This window comes from Nematolebias whitei, chromosome 17 (genome assembly GCF_014905685.2).
Source record: "Nematolebias whitei isolate Nwh7 chromosome 17, NemWhi1, whole genome shotgun sequence".
In the NCBI taxonomy this organism is placed as follows: Eukaryota; Metazoa; Chordata; class Actinopteri; order Cyprinodontiformes; family Rivulidae; genus Nematolebias; species Nematolebias whitei.
The window spans coordinates 18,521,785-18,541,006 of NC_056514.1; the positions used below are offsets into that span (position 1 = coordinate 18,521,785).

At 40.8% G+C, this 19,222-nt stretch overlaps 1 protein-coding gene across 1 annotated transcript in view; it reads left to right on the plus strand.

Annotated features, from left to right (window-relative positions):
- Positions 1-13,284, plus strand: part of tex2l (testis expressed 2, like) — an 18,270-nt gene extending 4,986 nt beyond the window's left edge. The window contains exons 2-11 of the mRNA XM_037691619.1: positions 1,440-1,640; positions 2,060-2,363; positions 5,324-5,571; positions 5,738-5,887; positions 5,982-6,081; positions 6,462-6,597; positions 7,697-7,831; positions 8,978-9,187; positions 12,977-13,097; positions 13,189-13,284. Of these exons, the coding sequence (XP_037547547.1) occupies positions 1,440-1,640; positions 2,060-2,363; positions 5,324-5,571; positions 5,738-5,887; positions 5,982-6,081; positions 6,462-6,597; positions 7,697-7,831; positions 8,978-9,187; positions 12,977-13,097; positions 13,189-13,284 (1,701 nt within the window). The remainder of the gene's footprint in view (positions 1-1,439; positions 1,641-2,059; positions 2,364-5,323; positions 5,572-5,737; positions 5,888-5,981; positions 6,082-6,461; positions 6,598-7,696; positions 7,832-8,977; positions 9,188-12,976; positions 13,098-13,188) is intronic.
- Positions 13,285-19,222: the final 5,938 nt, after the last annotated feature.

Genomic DNA, 19,222 nt, shown 5'->3' on the forward strand with positions numbered 1-19,222 from the left:
ATTTACATTGATATATTGCAGCATAGTTTTCTTATAAATATGCTACAGGAGTCACAAACAAACTGTTTTCCCACAAGCAGTACACTCCTTTAGTTGACCAACCAGTTTGCTGGTGATGAGATGGTTTCTGGGGGCTATCCTGTCCCCTGTCGACTCCTCCCAGGCAGGCAGCCACAGCCAAAGTGGTTCAAGCCATCAAAGTTCATGCTCAATGATCCAGGTGCAAAATCCAATAATGGTCAGTGGAAAGAAGTTTCACCCTCTATCCTAATTTGTTTTAAAACAATTTCACAGTCTGTGGGTCAAACAAAAAACAAATCTGTTAACAAGAAAGGATGGATACGTCCGAGGCCCTGAAAGAAGACGCAGCATGGGATGATTGAGTGATTGAACAACCCATTAAAAGTTAGATAAGTTGGGATGAAATTGTTTGAGGGGAATATAAGTTCATATTTTGTCAGAAATTACTGGATATCAACCTCACTGGATACTTTGAACCAGTACCAATTTTGCACTTGATGTCATTTTCTCTTCCACTTCAGTAACTGAAGACAGAGAATTGAAAAAATGTTTGTCGTTTGGAGATATTTTTAAGATAAACACAAGTGATGTTAAGACAGCAGACTGTTTTCTGTGTTCTTATTGAAAGACATGTGTTTCTAAAGTCAATGTATAATGCTTAGGTGCTAACTCACTACTCAGTATTGGTTTTCAATATCAGCAAGAACCCAAACTGAAGTACTTTTACTTTGTTTGAAAAAAATAGAACTTTATCAGGACACCCTTAAATGTTGTGTATAAACCTGTGTATTAAAATCCAGAAACTCCCGTTCTCTAGCAATCGGGTTTCCTTAATTAATTAATAAGCTTCATTTGACTCTAGTATGTTTTTAGGACTTTGGTTCACTTTTTACAGGACTTTACTCAAGGTGGTTAAAAGGGCTCCAGAGTAAGACTGTCCAAGATCTGGACAATAATTTTATACTATGAAGCTCTGGAAAGGTCTACAGGTTTACAGGTCTCTCTTGTAAATGAGTCATTGAGGCTCAATAAGACTAACCTCTATAAATAAAGGTTGAATGAAAAAACCCCACAATGTTCTCTTTATATGCATTTTTTAGAAGAGAAACCATCATGTATACAGATGTAGGCATACATTCACAAGTCCAAAGCTGTAATAGGCCTCATTCACAAAAATAAATCGACATAAATTAACAACATTGAAAAGATCATACTAGATTGTTTGAAATTCAACAAAAAAACCTCTGAATAGACGAAAAAAATGTATCCACTTTCCCTACCTTTTTCCTCTCGTTTATCCAGATTACAAACGTTATCACATGCCTTTCAAAGCTGCATTTATTTCAGATGGCGTGTAGATGTTATCTCTGGAGTATATTCAAATTAACACTCACTGTTCAGCTTGGTTTTTTTTTCAGGCTTGGATGAATGAGATCCATGATTATGACCCAGAAACCTGCCATCCGGCTCTGACTCACACCGTCTTTGCGACCCTTGAGGGGTCCTGCCTCCGTCTGGACTACCCACGCACTAATATCAGCCGCAGGGCCACATATGAAGAGAGGGCCCACGAAGCCACCTTCGTCAAGTCATGCTGTTTTCAGCTCGCAAAAAGCAAAGTAGGAACACTCTCTCATGAACGTCTTTGTTCTGGGACTCACAGGGAAAACTGAAGACACGTTGCACCGCTAGCATTTTCCCTCTTTGTGAATGCTTTGTTATCATTTGTGGGTCCACTTGATGTTTTAGTCGTCTTTACAAATGTCAGCATGAGCAGAAAAGTTACAAGTCTGTCAAAAATCAGAAGAGTGTGCAGCATCAGTGTAAACGTGTCGGATGAATGGATGCATGCAGGTTTGAATAATTGATGCACCTTGAGGCGACATTTACGGTGACATTTTAGCACAGTGCCTCAAAGTTCAAGCTCACACAAAAACACCAAAGGTGAAGAAGAACATTTTAGAAGTGATGGATACTTAGCAAGGCCCATTTATTTATTTCCCTCAACACATCTAAAATCTGCCTTTGTCTCTTAAAGGTGTTTCTGCTGCCACTGGTGTTGGCTCGGAAAAGGGTGTGGAACCCAAAGTATCCCATCTGCGTCCAGCTGGCTGCAGAGCTCGAACTTCAGGAGGGGGAAAGAGGTGGTTTGGAGAACCTTGAGGATGAGCTGGGAGCTGAACCAGCACAGAGCCACAACCCTCCAACCATACTTTACCTCTTCGGCCGCACGGGGAGAGAAAAAGAAGAGTGGTTTCATCATCTTCTGCTGGCATCCATGGATGCAGAGGTGGAACTGGAGAAGGATAGACAGAGACATGGCAGATGTGTGTCCCGACTGGGTATGAGAAATATTATTAATGCAGTCAACTAGAAAAACAAATATCTCTACAAATACAACATATGTGGGTAGATTAAGGATTATATACTCAGACTTTTAAAGCCATTCTCCATCAAGGGAATAAAAAATCAGACAAGCTTTGTTTCAGAAATATTATTGAGCTTAAAGAATAAACTTAGTTCAACATAGTTTCTAAATCAAATCTGTTTTCAGTGTTATCAGTTACAGTTACTTTTTTATGGCTGACAGAGTTATTTATAAGTTGACATCTAGTCTATTGCGTGGTTTGGTAAAGCAACGTATAAACGTGTTTAGTTTTATTTTTGAAGGACATTGTTTTTATAACAGCACTGATATCAATCATGTCTGTGTATGTCCTTCGAGTTTAAAGCTGACTATGAAAAAAAATGATTTATTTGAGAAAACAGCTAGGTTAAATGTGTAAAGTCAATAATGTGAGACATCTCTGTCTGGTTCGATAGACAGAGCTTTTCTTTAGCTTACACATTTCCCAGGAAAAATTTGATGTTGGCCTGCATCGAGGCCAAACGAGGGAGTCAGATTCAGATAAGCCATAATTTTTTTCAGGCAGACTGTTTTTTCTCGTCTGCCTTGAGTCCTGCTGGTACTTTCGATCCAAAATGACCACATTTGTGAACATTCCACTAGTCCGTGCTTATGCACCCCCTCCAAGGTTGTCCCCAACATGCTGACGAGTCCCAGAAGCCGCAGGTGGCCTGCGATTCTCACAAATAGCTTCCATCTTATGTTTTAGCTCGTAAGTCAGCTGATTTTAAGTGCTCGAAGCACGAACCAAACCTTCACACAGACTCAATAGTACTCAAAAGTACAAAGTACACAATAGGCCCTTTTCTGTCAAATATTATTAATACATTTGTGCAAATCTGCATTAGTGAGAACTTCTCCTTTGCTGAGATAATCCATCCACCTCACAGGTGTGGCACATCAAGATGCTGATTAGACAGCATGATTGTAGCACAGGTGTGCCTTAGGCTGACCACAATAAAAGGCCACTCTAAAATGTGCAGTTTTACTGTATTGAGGGGTCCAGGGGAGACAGTACCTGGTGTGACTACCATTTGCCTTGCCGAGTGCAACACGTCTCCTTCATAGAGTTGATCACGTTGTTGACTGTGGCTTGTGGAATGTTGGTCCACTCCTCTTTAAAGGCTGTGCAAAGTTGTTGGATGTTGTTAGAAACTAACGTCTGTCAAGAAGTGGGAGACTGCAACAAAGTGAAGATTCAACTCAATCTGTTGGCTTCCTTACAGATAACTTTTCCTAAGTGGCTTTTTTATGTATGTGAACATTTATGTACATTGCCCTGCGACAACTTTTGTTGGGACTTGGCACTATATAAATAAATAAATCGGACCATGCTCTTGTATGCATCAATCCAGAGCATCCCAAACACACTCAATGGGTCCAGTGAGTACTGCTGTCCATGAACTGGGATGTTTTCAGCTTTCAGGGCTTTTGCCCAGATCCTTGCAACATGGGGCCATTCATTCTCATGCTGCGACATGAGGTGATAGTCGTGGCTAAATTGCACAACAATGGACCTCAGGATTTTGTTTCCATATCTCTGTACATTCAAAATGCCATCATTAAACTGCACTTGTGTTCACTGTCCATAACATACGCCTGCCCAAAATATAACCTCACTGCCACCATGAGCCACTTGATTCACAACGTTGACGTCAGCAAACCGCTCACCCACAGGACACCATACACACAGTCTGCCATCTGTCCTGTACAGTGAAAACCAGGATTCATCCATGAAGACCTCTCCAACGTGCCATACACCATCATATGTGAGCATTTGCCCACTCAAGTCTGTTACGACGACAAACTGCAGTCAGGTGGAGACCCTGATGAGGACAATGAGCATGCAGAGGAGCTTCTCTGAGACAGTTTCTGACAGTTTATGCAAACATGTTTTGGTTATGCAGCAGCTGTCTGGATGGCTGGTCTCAAACAATCTTGGAGGTGAAGATGCTGGATGTGGAGGTCCTGGGCTGGTGTGGTCACATGTGGTCTACAGGTCTAAGATCAGTTGGATGTACTGCCAAATTCTCTGAAACGCCTTTGGAGACAACTCATGGTAGAAAAATGAACAATCGATTCATGGGCAACAGCTCTGGTGTACAATCCTGCAGTCAGCACACCAATTACTGCTCCCTCAAAAATTGTGACATCTGTGGCGTTGTGCTGTGTGATAAAACTGCATGTTTTTGAGTGGCCTTTTATTGTGGTCAGCCTAAGGCACACTTGTGCAAAAACCATGCAGTTTAATCAGCATCTTGATGTGCCACACCTGTGAGGTGGATGGATTATTTGGGCAAAGGAGAAGTGCTCACTAACACAGATTTACACAAAATTGTGAACAATATTTGACAGAAAAAGGTCTTTTGTGTCCACAGAAAAAGTCTTAGATCTTTGAGTTCAGCTCGTGAAAAAATGGGCACTAAAATAAAAGTGTTGCATTTATATTTTTGTTCAGTGTACTTTTATACCCAATTACTTTTGCTGGAGACAGGTGTTTGAGTTTACCACTGTTTTCTCAACTGAACATGTTTGTATTGCAATGCTAACTGTGCACTACCTGCTCAAACCATCTTTTTGCTGATAAGCAGTTTCTGTCAGGAATCTTTACCACCTCTTCAAAACAGCAATTTGTACAAAAACATTTTCCTCCACAAAAATGTATCTATGTAATCAGTCAGTTTTTCTGTTTGTGTTGTTTTATTTGATCTATTTGGGTTAGATTCCCTGCTGGGCAAACAATACTTTTATGGCACTTTGCTATATTCACCAGATGATGTCTTAAAATCCCCAGCTAATCTTCCAAAGGACACAGAGGGAAATAATTTTGCAGCTCTGTTTTGTAAAAGATCATGACACAATCAGCTAACCAGCTTATTGTCTGTATTTTTCAAGGGAACCCTGCAAAGAGCATCCATGTCCCAAGAAGCAGAGGTCCCAGCAGAATGGGCAGCACAGATGATGACACCCCCTCCACACCTCCAGCTCATTGCATCCCTACAACCCATTCCAACAATACCAGAGGACTTTCTGTGCTCGACTATCCCAGTTACATGGCTCGAATCCTGGCCACAGAAGAGGCAACACCCCTCTCCAGTCCTGGAGTTAGCAGTGAAGAGACGAGCCCTACCATTAAAGGACACGTAAGTCAAGTTTGCAGATGAAATGAAATATTGTTAAGAAGAAAAAAAAAATCAGTGAACTGTCAATCTTTACTGTAACAGGACAAGGTACAGCAAATGTTCTTTAATTAAAATGCAACTTTTCAGCTCTACAATGCTCTAAACCGTTCTTTACCTCGTCTGCCAGTGTACCTGTGAGCAGATAAAGTACCCAGAGAGCAGCCAGACTGCATGGGTCAATGCTCTGATTGGGAGAATCTTCTGGGATTTTCTACAAGAGAAGAGCTGGTCCGATGTTGTGTCCCACAAGATTCAGAAGAAGCTCAGCAAAATCAAAGTGAGAGCATTGTTAACAAAAAAGTACAGATTCACAGAAAGGTTGGTTAAAGATGCATCCCACTTTAAACTTTATTATTCAACACTTTCCACAGCTGCCTTACTTTATGAATGAACTCACTCTGACTGAGTTGGACATGGGATGTTCTATGCCACGTATCATTGCCACCTCCAGACCAGAAGTGAACCACAAAGGTAAGTCTTTTTTTTGTTTTTGTGGGTGGGTGGTCTTCATAATTTGGGAATCTAGCAGCCTGCAGTGAGTGTGCAACCTTGTTGTTATCCTTTTTCTTGATTTTCTCAACCCATTTTGTTGTTATACAACCTCACTCCAACAGATCATCCTGTTTATCAGCTTTTCTCATTTTCCCTGCCCAAACTCTGGGACTAATAATCCACGGTAATTTGTTAGAAATTTAATTTCAAGGTCCAATCATCTCAGTGAAAGCTGTTTAATCTGCCCACTAAGCTGTGTGCGTCTAGATAGGCTGTATGTGTGTGTGTGTGTGTGTGTGGGGGGGGGCTGTCTTTATTTTGGCAGTCTGACGCTGATGTTTTTGTGACGTCACCTTCAGGCCTGTGGGTGGATCTGCAGCTGGTGTACACCGGGAACCTGCAGATGACCCTGCAGACCAAGTTCAACCTGTCTAAACTGGGGAAAGAGGGCAGTCAAGACATGATACATCATTTGACTGACAGTTGTAGTACACGGTCAGTGCTACACACATACACGCACATAAAACAACTTACCCAGTAACTCCTTTTCATGCTGTCATAATTAAAAACAGCATGGCTACTTTGACTTTTGGCATGTTAAATAGCATTATTTTAGTGGTTAAATCATTCTGATACTAAATATTGTTTCTGTTTGCATGTTCTGCCGTATTTGACGGTTAAAAGAAAGACGATCACCAAAGGGGATTTTCTTTTTTAAACAAACTTATACATTCAAATGCTCGTGATTTGGTTCAAACATGATGCTCTAAGGAAACAAAATACAGACTGCAGCATTGTAAAAGCATGTGCGCTGCTTCCTTCTTGAGCTGTAGCTACAATGAGCAAACTTGCACAAACAAATCTACAATTGTTGTACACCCACAACCTGGACTCAAACCTACAGCCTCAGGATCACTCACCACCAAGCTACCGTGGCCCAGTCTAGTATTGTAGGAGTCCTATTCAATGCATTTGAATTAGTGACAAAGAAAACATTAAATTAGAGATGAAATTTCCCTCCAAAACCAAAAAGCCTTCATGTGTTTTTTTTGTATTCAAAAATACCTGAAAAGCAGACTTCTCTTGTGTTACAAAATCAAGAAAAGTTTTTTTTTTAATATATCTTATTATTGTTATAATATTTTAAGCATTATCTCACAAGCAGTTGTGTCAAAGGGGCTATACGCTAAGCTTCAAACCAAACCAATGGTTAACGTCACTATGGCCTTTTCTCTTTTTATCCAGTCTCATATAGTCAGAATTGCAGTAAAATTGGCATTGTTAATAAAAAAAAAAAAAAAAACATTTTCTATATCCCATTCCCACACGACACTTGACCACAACCTCTTTAAGGTGCATTCTATACACATTAACAATATACTTTATCTCCTATAAGTGCCTAAGGCTCCCTGTTCAAGAGTCGGTTGAGTAAAGTCTAATTATAGCAACCATAAAATATCCGGCATCCATAAAGTATTAAAAATATTAATACACACTAGTATGCATGCTTCTGTCAGTATAGATGATAAAGTCTTTTCACTCCTGACTTATGTCTGTTCGTCTGTGTGTGTGTGGGGTGTGTGTGTGTTTCCAGCTCCAAGCCCATCCTCGATGTGTTGGCAGACAGTGATGAAGAGTCCTCCAGTGCAGCTTCTTCTGATGAGGAAGAGCTGCTTCTCTCTGAGCCTCATGGTTTGATTGGGGAGAAAGGCACAGCAGCAACTGAAGGGTAAATGCTGAGGAAATAAAAATAATAATAAAAAAAACAAAAGTTGATCAGTTGTAGACGCACATCCAGTTACCACGTTCTGTTCTGTTTGGTAGTTCGTGGGATATTTTGTCAACACACCAACAGTACTGACTCCAACAGTTAATGTCAAATTTTCAAGCAAGCTGCTTTTAAAGGATGCGTTTGGGATGAGTCTCAGCTACCACCACTCTAAAATTGTAGTCCAAAATCAGTCAGACTGACTGCGTTATAGTTATTTTTGTGTTTTAAAGGCTGGACTGCCAGCGGCTTCGAATGTTATCATCCCATTAAATGGCCGTTATTGGTTGTTATCATCCCCATAGGTTGCGTTCAGACTGTCCCTCCTGTACCCCCTAGTAGGTTTAAAGACATGTTCTTGTCGCTGATAATGTGCAGCTTCGCAAGCATCTAAAACCAGAAGAATTTTTTTGTTAGCTTTATTCAAACCTTTTCCTAAACCTAACCTTACACCTGACCCAGAGCACTAACCCTCAACCTGACCCCCTGACCCTATTATCAGCGATAAGAACGTACCTTTAAACCTACTAGGAGGGACAGTCTGAATGCAACCTATGGGGTTACACTGCTTTTTGAATTGAGAAAGCTCCTCGGATGAGGAGCGAAACATCTTCTGTTACAAATAAAGTCCAGTTGTTTTTGTATTGAATGTTTTTGAATTCACCATGTCCTGGATGACTGAGAATCTTCACCAGCCACTTATGGGGATGATAACAACTAATAACGGACATTTAATGGGCTGATTACTTTTCGAAGCAGGTGGTACTGCCTTGACACCATTAGTTGTAAAGTAGATTTACATTCAATGATTACTGTCTAAGAGTTTTAGTAAAGCTTGTCATTTGCTAACAAACATAGAAATAGATGCAGGCAAAGTCGTTCCGTCAGTCGTTTTTCAGTGTTATTTCTGCTCTTTTGGTTTAAGAATGCTCATTTTCCAAGAGTAGAAAACTAAACAGCGCTGTCATCACGCTCCAGATGGCTCCTGATTTCATTTCCCCAGCAGTCACGACTCTCTGCAAACTTTTGACTTCAGCGTCTGAACACTAAATCTGGATCCAAATGAAGGATCATGCTAACACCCTCCTCTCTAATCCTCTTTTACAGGACTGGGGGAGGAAAGACTGGAAAGAAGATTTTGAGATTGGTGGACAAAATCGCTAAATCCAAGTACTTCCAGAGGGCCACAGAGAATGAGTTCATCAAGAAGAAGTTTGAGGAGATGTCCAACACCCCCTTGCTGCTCACCGTGGAGGTCCGGGAGTTGGCAGGAACTCTGGCTGTGAACATCCCACCGCCACCTACAGACAGGATATGGTACGAACTGAGATTCAGATGCAGCACAACAACATAGAGGCTAGAATAAGAAGTAAACCAGGACCACTTCTGTAGTGATTTAAATGTTAAAATTAAAAAAAGGTAAATAAAACACTTATGTTTAGAAACAATTTGAGTCTGTGAGGTAAGCCAACCATGCTTATTCAACAGCCAATTTAAAGATTGAATGGGATCGTGTTAGGTTGGATGGTTGGTGTTAGGCATAAACATCTCATTAATATTAGTATGAGCAAATTTGATTCTTTTTTTTAATGAGATTGTGACATCATATTCAGTATTTTAGGAAAATTTACCAAGATATATGAACATTCATATATCCATCCATCCATCCATCCAACCATCCATCCATTATCTTTTACCCGCTTCTTCCATTTTGGGTCACGGGGTCGCCGGTGCCCATGTCCAGCAATCATTGTGCGAGGGGCAGGGTACACCCTGGACGGTTCGCATGTCCATCACAGGGCCACATAGAGACAAACAACCATGCACTCTCTCACTCACACCTAGAGACAATTTAGAGTTACCAATCAGCCTAACGTGCATGTTTTTGTTCTGTGGGAGAAAACCGGAGTACCCGGATGAAACCCACGCATGCACGGAGAGAACATGCAAACTCCACCCAGAAAGGTCCCTGGACCAGGATTTGAACTGTTGACCTTCTTGCTGAGAGGTAACCCCTCTACCAACTGCTCCACCATGCTGCCCTTAACATAACCCAGTATGTTTTTAATTTATCTTTGAAGATTTTAACATTTTTTAAAAATAGCTGTTTACCTTGTTAAAAAGAGGGATTTGTTCAACACAAGTTATCACAATCACAAGTAGATTCAACCCAGAATGCAGACTGACTTGAGGAGTTCAAAAAATACATCTTATTTTATTAAACAAAAGCGCAGCCGTGGCAACGTCACATGCAGGGGTTAATTTGAGCTGGATCCTGCTGGACCAAGATTCGGGAACTCTCTCATTTTGACCATGTATGTTCCAGCAACTCAAATCTCTGCCCCTAAAAGTCCAAAGTCATTGAACATTGTTATTTTGATTATTTATTAAAAATACAATGAGAGGAGACGTTGTCCAGTCTGTGGACTGGATGTTCCAGCCGCAGCACGTGCAGCAGCTCGCTCACATGCTGCTGCCCAGGCTGGGAGGAGCAGGAGAGGAGGCAGGGGGGGTGAGGACGGAGTGACAGGGTGGTCACATTTACGCATGGAGGTGCTGCAGTGGAGTCCTTCTCTCCTCCTCCTCTCCAAATATTGTTCCTCCTCAGTGGCACTGCGCACTGAAAAACACCCCTTCTCCCCTTCTTTCAGACCCCCGATCACTTGGGTGGGGGGTCCGTTCAACAGAATAAACAAGAAAATTTATTTTATGCTCATGGATGAAAAGCTTCAGTGTCTTGAGACGTGGACTGCATGTCCCGTGAGGATTCAAGAGTCTTCATCCAACACATTCAGCGGAGCGCCCTGCGGACAGTTCACGTTACGAACAGGAGCGTCTCCAGACAGCGGAGTGAAGCTGACACCCCTCCACCTCAAAGGTGTCAGCTTCACCCAGCTTCTCCAGACAGCTCTACCCAGCGCACTCACAGCTGCTGATGTGTCTGAACTCCTGCATGTATTTCAGACATAATACATTTTTAAAAAATTACTGTAACAATAAGTTAAAAACACAACAAGAGAATTTTGATGTTATTCACATTACATCACGTTTCAAAACAACAACGCTTATTTGTCAAAATAACAGCGATCAAAATGACAAAAAGACAGTCCAATTTACTTTCATAAAATAAATGGATGGATGGATGGATTGTTGGATGGATGGATGGATTGTCCGACAACCAAGAATTGAAGTCTTCAGGTGCTTCACAAGGTGCCACTTTTAGATTGGAGCAGGTGCAACAACCAGCACTGAATTCAGCGAAGTTCACCTCAGAACTGTGAAATGAGGGGAGGGGGGGTTAGGACACCTGACAACAGTGCCGGCCCAAGCCTCCATGGGGCCCTAAGCAAAATTTTGGTTTGGGGGCCTCTATTTCTGCTAATAATGTGGATTAATGCATTCAACAGTCAGATGATCAGATCATTCCCCCACCTAACATGAACTCATTACAACTCTGACAGCCCTGTTTACATTATCTTATATGTACATATCATTCTAGTGGTAACAAAAAAAACACCGGTATGCAATGGATTTTACAGCAAAAGTGTCATCTGGTTTATTATCGTTGGTTCCAAAGAACTGCAAAAGTAATGTTCAAAATAATTTATGATGCAAGATTTTTTTTACAACTTTATAATGAAATTGTGTGTAATATAATCATATAGAAATCAATAAAATAAAAAATAAAAATTCCACTTAGGGGGCCCCCTAGTGGCCCCGGGGCCCTAAGCAGCCGCTTAGTTTGCTTACAACTTTGGGCCGGCCATGCCTGACAGAATCAGAGTTGCTTTATTCACACACAACCTGCTGTTGTTCTCCAAAATAGTAATTTAATCGTTTACAAACGTAAGTAAATGTAGATGTTTAACAACCCATTAAAATACACCAGAATGCAGGAGATGGCATCTTTGTTATTCAAAATGTTCTGTGGGAGAACCCACAGACCCTGCCCCCGAACCCCCACCCCGGCCCGCCTGCTAATCCAGCATCAATCAGTTTACAAATTAAGCCCTGGTCACATGAATTTGACAAGAAACCTGGAAGGGAAAATCACAGTGAGGAATAAAGAGAGCAGGACTTGTGGTATGACAACCACAAAGTGGTGATGGCAGGAGTCTGACAATACAGGGCGAGGATGAAGAGGTGTTGGAGACAGCTGAACTGATTACAGACTGGGAACAGGTGAGAATGAGAAACTGATTGAGGAGTGCGAGATGACAGGGAAAACTCTAGGATCGAAATAAAACAAAACAATCACAAGGAGGGAAAAAAAAATCATAGAATTAACAAGTGACTAAAAAAACACAGATCCGGACACACGTGAGCATTTTTTAAGTTTGTGGAAATCAAAGTTAGACTTCTGTGAAGTAATCTTAGCAAAATAAACTAGCATTAGTTTAGAAACCTTTTAGGCATTTTGGGGTATTTAAATGCAGAGTTTTAAGTAAAGAAAACAAATAACATTCATCATATCTCCAACCATTCACACAGATATCTATAACAGGTAAGATGTTAACTGTTCATAACCTTTCTACAGAACCTCAGTACAAAACAACTAGATTTCCCTTTAAGAATGACTCCTTTATCTTTCTTCAAAGAGAGACGAAGCAGACTGCTCCAACTCTTTGAACAGAAAACTAAAAGATGGGTTTGATGGGTCAAGTTTTCATATCTACAGCCTGTGCTCCAATGTGCACATCTTTTTCACGACTGAACGCCCAGTATTTCTGGGCATAATTAAAGCTCTTTATTGGTTTTGAAATGTTGGAGGTTTATTGGCAGACTTAGGGGAACCAACATGATGATAAACAGTTTTTTATTGTGACTCATATGTATGAGCAAATTAATCTTATGTATTTTTGTATCATGTTGTGTGACATCACATGAAACATAGTGTGCTTTGACTTCTCCTGTTGCAGCAAAAAATAACCCCCAGGATCTTATTATGAAGTGTGACTCACTTCTCACACGTCGATTCTCGCCAGCAGAACAGCTACTTATTCACCCAGCCTCTCTTGAGCTCTGCGACAGCATGAAAAGGAAACGTGGCCGATCTGACGTGAAGCTAATCTCACTGTGAGCCTGACATTTCAGTTTGGTTTGCAGGTACAGCTTTTGTGTGCCGCCCAAGCTGGAGCTGCATGTGCGTCCCAAGCTGGGGGAGAGGGAGGTGACTTTCTGCCACGTGACTGAGTGGATTGAGAAGAAACTTCAGAATGAGTTCCAGGTAAGAAAAAATACACCTAAATATGCTTTTTCCTCCTTTGAGACCACAAAATCTGCTGTTTTCATACAGCTCCCTGTTTAATCCTGTTCAGAAAGTGTTCGTGCTGCCAAACATGGATGACATCTACTTTCCTCTGATGCACTCGGTGGATGTGAACCAGCAAGTGCGAGAGTCTCCGCAGTCCTAAAGTGTCCATGGAGAAGATTCAGCTTGAAAATACCATAACAGAATCCAACTAGTGCCTCAGAGTCGATGAGCCGTACGCAGCAAGTCTGGAAAGTAGGTTAAAATGGGTCATTACTGGAAGTTAAATGTGTCTGGTGAGACCTATAAACCCTTGAGTTTCCATCTGAAGTGTCATGATGAGAAGTGATGTTTACACAAGAATGATCCTGATGAAATGACATTTATTTACTGACTCAATGTTTGCAACTCAGTGTGTTGTTTTTGATATTAACTATTAAATAAAGCAAATAAAGGTGAACTTTTCTGCTTGTTCTTTAAATCCCAGAAGCACAACACAATCCTTGTAAACCTGCAAGCTGCATCTTCAGTCCATTCAGGATGTGGATCACCATGAACATGTTCATCTTTACAGACCACGCCAGGTTTTTTTTTAAGATCTAACTAAGTTAAATCTGGTCATGGATGGATGACTGCAAGAGTTTTCAACTTGGATTATTGAGCATGTATCAGGACTTTTTTTTTTTTCTTAATCAAGGTTTTTTATTGTCCATCCTTTACCTTTCAGCAGGAGCGATAATGTTTTTGCCTGAGTGTATTGTGTCTGACAGTTAGCAAAATATTTCCTGTACCAGTGGGAATTTAATGAAGCTCTCAAATTAATAATTTGACCTTTTTAACTTAACCTAACTCAAAGTATTCATCATAGCTAATTGACCCCAGAAAAACACAAACTTGGCTATAACTGTCATCATCACACATACATTGAGCTAAATTGGGTGTGGTAGTAGCTGAGAGTCATCCACAGCACATCATCCGAGCACTAACAGACTGTTTAAGAATTTGCGTGAGATTGTTAATAACTATATTTTCAAAATTAATCTAAAATGGCTGATTCTGGCACTTCTCTAAAAAAAACGATCAAAGTTCAAAACCCTGGCATGAAAGCTGTTTTGGTTTGAAGTTTAAGGGAGTTCCCATGTTTCGTAAAAATACAAAACTCTCATCATATTAAATATTGTACCTGTGAACTAGAGTTGCATTCGGGCCCAAAAAATCCAACCCGACAGCCCCAGCCCATAGCCATAATTTCCAAACCCCAGCTGACCCGACGAATTAACAGTAATTACAGGTCCAAACCCGAAAAACCCTGACATTTTTTATTATGCATTGACTGCTTATATACGTAGTTATTAACAGTCAGAGGATGCACGCGGCTGAGTAAAGGGGCAGAAGATCGGAGCTGAGGGGGTGTTTGTCCTTTCATAGCTGTCAAAGCGCATTAAATCCCTGCTTCTGCCTGCAATCTGCATTATTCAGACACAGACCCTGCTCTGACATGTCGGACATTTTGTGATCTCACCTGTTTGGGTCGTTGGTCGTGCATGTCCACTGAGTGCAGTGGCTGAATGAACGTCCATTTGGACTGATTGCTCACTGGCAGTAGTCCATCTGAAGCTTAACTGAACTTTTTACCTCTTTCAAGGCTGGTCAGTGCGTGGTCAAATGGTCGGATGCAGCTGGTGAAGGTATGGCAAGCCATGTTGCCATATAATTGGATCGTCAGCCATGCGTGTCTGCTGACGCAGTCAAAAGCCCAACACCGACCTGGCCCGCACATTAAGCACATTATTATGGACCGGGACTGATCCAGGTTGGGCTGGGCCGGGCTTCGGGTTCAGGTTAGAAATGACAGCTCTACTTGTGAACCAATATTTGGGACAGGTAATTTAGAAACTCCAAGACAAAAACGCAATATTTAGTGTTTTAACACAATATTTTTGTGAGCAACTGTTGATCTTAAAAACATGACAGAAAATTATTTACACCTATTTTAGTCAAAAAGTGCTCTGTTATGTAAACTGGTAAAAAAAAAAAATAAATGCAGTGCGGTCCTCAAGTATCTTTACTAAAATCCTGCTTTTTGTTGAAGTTGTTTTATTTTTGTGGATGGCTGCTTTGAGATGTCTCCAGGGCCCCCTCTTGGGCCCCCTTCCTTATTATTATATGGAAACATGGACAAAATAAGACGCTGTTTGTTGGGCAAGAATGGTACACAACATGCTGACAGCTTTTAAGTCAAAATAAAAACAAATTTTAATTTATGATTAGTTGTTTATTTTGTTTTTGTTTAAATTATGCTTACTTTATTGAATAATCTTCAATAAAAACTGTAAAAATGAAAAACAAGAGTTTTTGCTATGTAGCCACAAGCTTGTACATATAAGAGAATTATAAAACACTTTGGACTTTTCTCATTTGTTTCAACTAACACATCCTGATCAGTAAAATTCACTGAAGCAATGACAAATCCCAAGTTTTTTTTTTTTTGAAAACAAAAACTGATTTTTTTTCCCCCCACATTGTGACGCTGAAAAACCCCATCATGAACAAAATGCCATGCATGGCCATGTTATTAATTCCTGGTGCATAACTAATAGTCATGTGCAAACACAGTGTGATAAAGTGTGGGAGGGTGTGTGTGCAGCGAGTGTGTGAACATGCTCATATGAGGAAACTGGAGAATTGTTTGTTTGGTCCAATGTGTTGCAGGAAGGCAACAAGGAACTAAAGGTAAAAGTAAAATAAGATTACTTAAATAAACGAAACAAAACGTTGATGATGAGACACGGAGGGAGACGGGACATGAAAGCCTTTACGGACAATTCCCAGACAATTGACAAGAAGCAAGGACGCAGAGACACTGATGAGGGAGAAAGACAAACACCTGGGGTGATTAGGATTGAGGACAGGTGTGAACACAAGGAAGAGAAAACCCTGAAAACCCCACACCGAGTTTAAAAATCAGTTCCTGCTGTGGATTTGATCTGTTCTAAATGGAAATCCTTTACAGGAAGGAGTCATTTGTTGTGATTTCAGATAAGTTACAACTAAGCGCATGCGGGATGGCAAGGCAGAGCAGTGGTTAGAGCTGCCGCCTCTCAGCAGGAAGGTCACAGGTTTGCCTCCTGGTCGTCCTGGAGCCTTTCTGGGTGGAGCTTACTTGTTCTCGCCGTGCACTTTCAGATACTGCGTAAATGAAAAATGACATTAGGCCTACATAATTGATTTCAAAGAAAAAAGGAGAATAAAAATGTTTACAAAGAACATTTTATACTTTAAATCCCAAGACGTCGTGACTACTTGCAAATAAAAATGTTTTTAGCGTGATGACTGCCGGATCAGTCGATGTTTTGTTGTGGCTTCTGTTCTGGGTAATCAGGTGGAGTGGCTCCCTGACCCACGTCACTTGAATGGCTCACAGTTTTGTGCATGCTCTGATCACGAGAGCCTTGGAGAGGTTGATTGGCGTGTGGTCTGAATCTGCATAAATCATGAGCCGTAAGGTTACATCAACCACATGCTTTGTTTGATCTCCTGCTTACAGCATCAAAATTAAAGTCTTCTTCTTCTTTCAGCTGTTCCCTCTTCAGGTGTCGCCACAGTGAGTCATCCTCCTCAATCTCACTCTGTCCTCACTCCATCTACCTCCATGTCCTCTCTAACTGCATCCATATATCTCCTCTTTGTCTTTTTCCTGGCAGCTGCTTTTCGAACATCCTTCTACCAGTGTACCCACTGTCCCTCCTCTGGACATGTCCAGACCTTCTCAGTCTGGCCTTTCTAACTTTATCTTGCAGTTGTTCAACCTGTGCTGTACCTCTGATGATCTCATTCCTAATCTTATCCATCCTTGTCACTCCTAAGAAGAACCTCAACATCTTCATTTCTGCCACTTCCACTTCTTTCTCCTGTCTTTTTGTCCATGTTTCTGTCTCCAGACCATACAACATAGCTGATCTCACCACTGTCTTGTAAACTTTTCCTTCGACCTTTGCTGACACCCTTTTGTCGCCAAAGTCAAAATCAAAATCTAGAAAAAGAAGATCAAAATCTAGGATATACAATAAGTATAAATAAATTGCCACAAAAGACATTTGACTTATTAAAATTTTTTTTTGCCTTGTCCTGTCCGACATTGTGGCGCTCAGAATTGTTGTCTGAGTGTCAAGTTGAGGCCCAACAGATTTACTTCCACAAGCAGAGCATTACAGCTGGCCTTAATACGCCACTTGATATTTAAATGAAACTTTATTAGAATTTGCTTTGGGTTTGTTTCAGATGTAATGAACACAGAGATGAAAAACAAAGGAGAAAAGAAAGGCAGAAACATGGGGAAATGGTTTAAACGGACAGGAGTAGAGAGAACACAAACCAACATTTAATCAGCATTATCGACTTATTTCTTGACTCCACCATTGTTTCAGAAAATCCATCAAATTCTGGTTTCCTCCCACAGAACAAAAACATGCATGTTAGGTTCACAGGTAACTCTGACGTGTCCCTAGGTGTGAGTGAGAGACTGAATGGTTGTTTGTGTGTCCAAGTGATGGTCCTGCAACTTGTCCAGGGTGTCCCCCATCTCTTGCACAGTGACTGCAGGAGACAGGCACCAGCTCCCTGCAACTTGGACATGAGAAGTGGGTAAAAAAGTGGATGGATGAACGAATGGACCTATAGTGCGCACACTTTGTTTCTAAATACAACATGGCAACTGAGTCCTGCTGACTTCAGTTTGAAGAACTCTTGGTCTTCAATATAAACAGTCTATGGTTCCAACACACTTCCTGTTCCAGCCACCTCACCTGTTTCCAATATGCCACCAGCAGACTGCTGCTTAGGATCCACTCACACTGGAAACTGATGCCCATTGATATCGTCAGCTTAATGGCTGTGATCTGGTTCCTGTTTATTCCAGTGACTTGTGGAGATCCTGTGTTGATCCGTGCTGTTCCAGCCTTTACATAAAGATGTATTGTTCCTTGAGTTTCACACAGACTGAAGGTTTTGTCAGACAAAATCAGAATTTTAATAAAATCAAACACTAAAGCTGGTGTGCTTTAATCACAACTTCTTTAAAACGTAATGCTAATGAGCAGCTTTTCTGTCAGTTTCAGACTTTTGTTTTTGCCTTTTTATCACATAAACAATACATTTTGTGAGCGAAAGAAGCTTTATTGGGAATTTGGTTTTATTTCTCTCCATCACATGCGCTCATGTTTGAGCTGGAGTCTTTGCTCTTACTACTTTCTTCTTTGTTGGTCACTGTGTTCTGTCTGTGCTGTATTTATGCTGCGTTTGAGTGCACAGCACGCTGTCATCCCTGTTCCGCAACAATCTCCTGTGTACGCGACTACATGGTTCTCAATTTTTGACATGGAAATGATTACTGTCATTTACCTACACAATTTTAAATTAAAAAGTTGTAAAAAATTATGTATCTTTCCTTTAATTTCATTTGGATCCAGAGGAAGTCATGAGCTGAACCCTTAGGTTTAAATCTTGATTAAAAAAAGGTTAACCTTTTTAAGACAGCTTGTGGCTCCTGACTGAGTTAGGAGCGACAACCACTTCAACTAAACCAATCACCTGTTATAATTAACATAAGTAAGAAAATTTGTAATGATTTTTGATGCCTTCATTCCAGACAAAAGCCTTTGTTTCAAGTTATCCATCTGTTTGTCACTTTAACAGTATAAAGTTGTCTAAAATCACTTTGAGCACTAGGCAGCGCCAAAGCTCCAGAAACCAGCAGTACTTGTGGTTTTGATGAGACTCAGGGTGCCAAAACTGTTGCTACATCCATAATCTCCATTCTGCAGCTATGCTATAGGCAAAGAAAGTGTTAGAAAATGCCTTCCATAGTGTGCACTTAATTAGTCAACCATTCCACTCATCACATAGGTATAACTAAAACACTGTAATAATTTCATTAGACATTCTGTCACAGCAAAACACAAAGAAATTAGTGAGTTAGATCAGGTTTACAGCAACACTGCTTCATGAAGCAACCTCTAATGAACTACAGTCATTAGTCCTTCAGAGATGATACAACTTGGAAAGAGATGTTCAATTTGAATGTACTAATATATATATATATA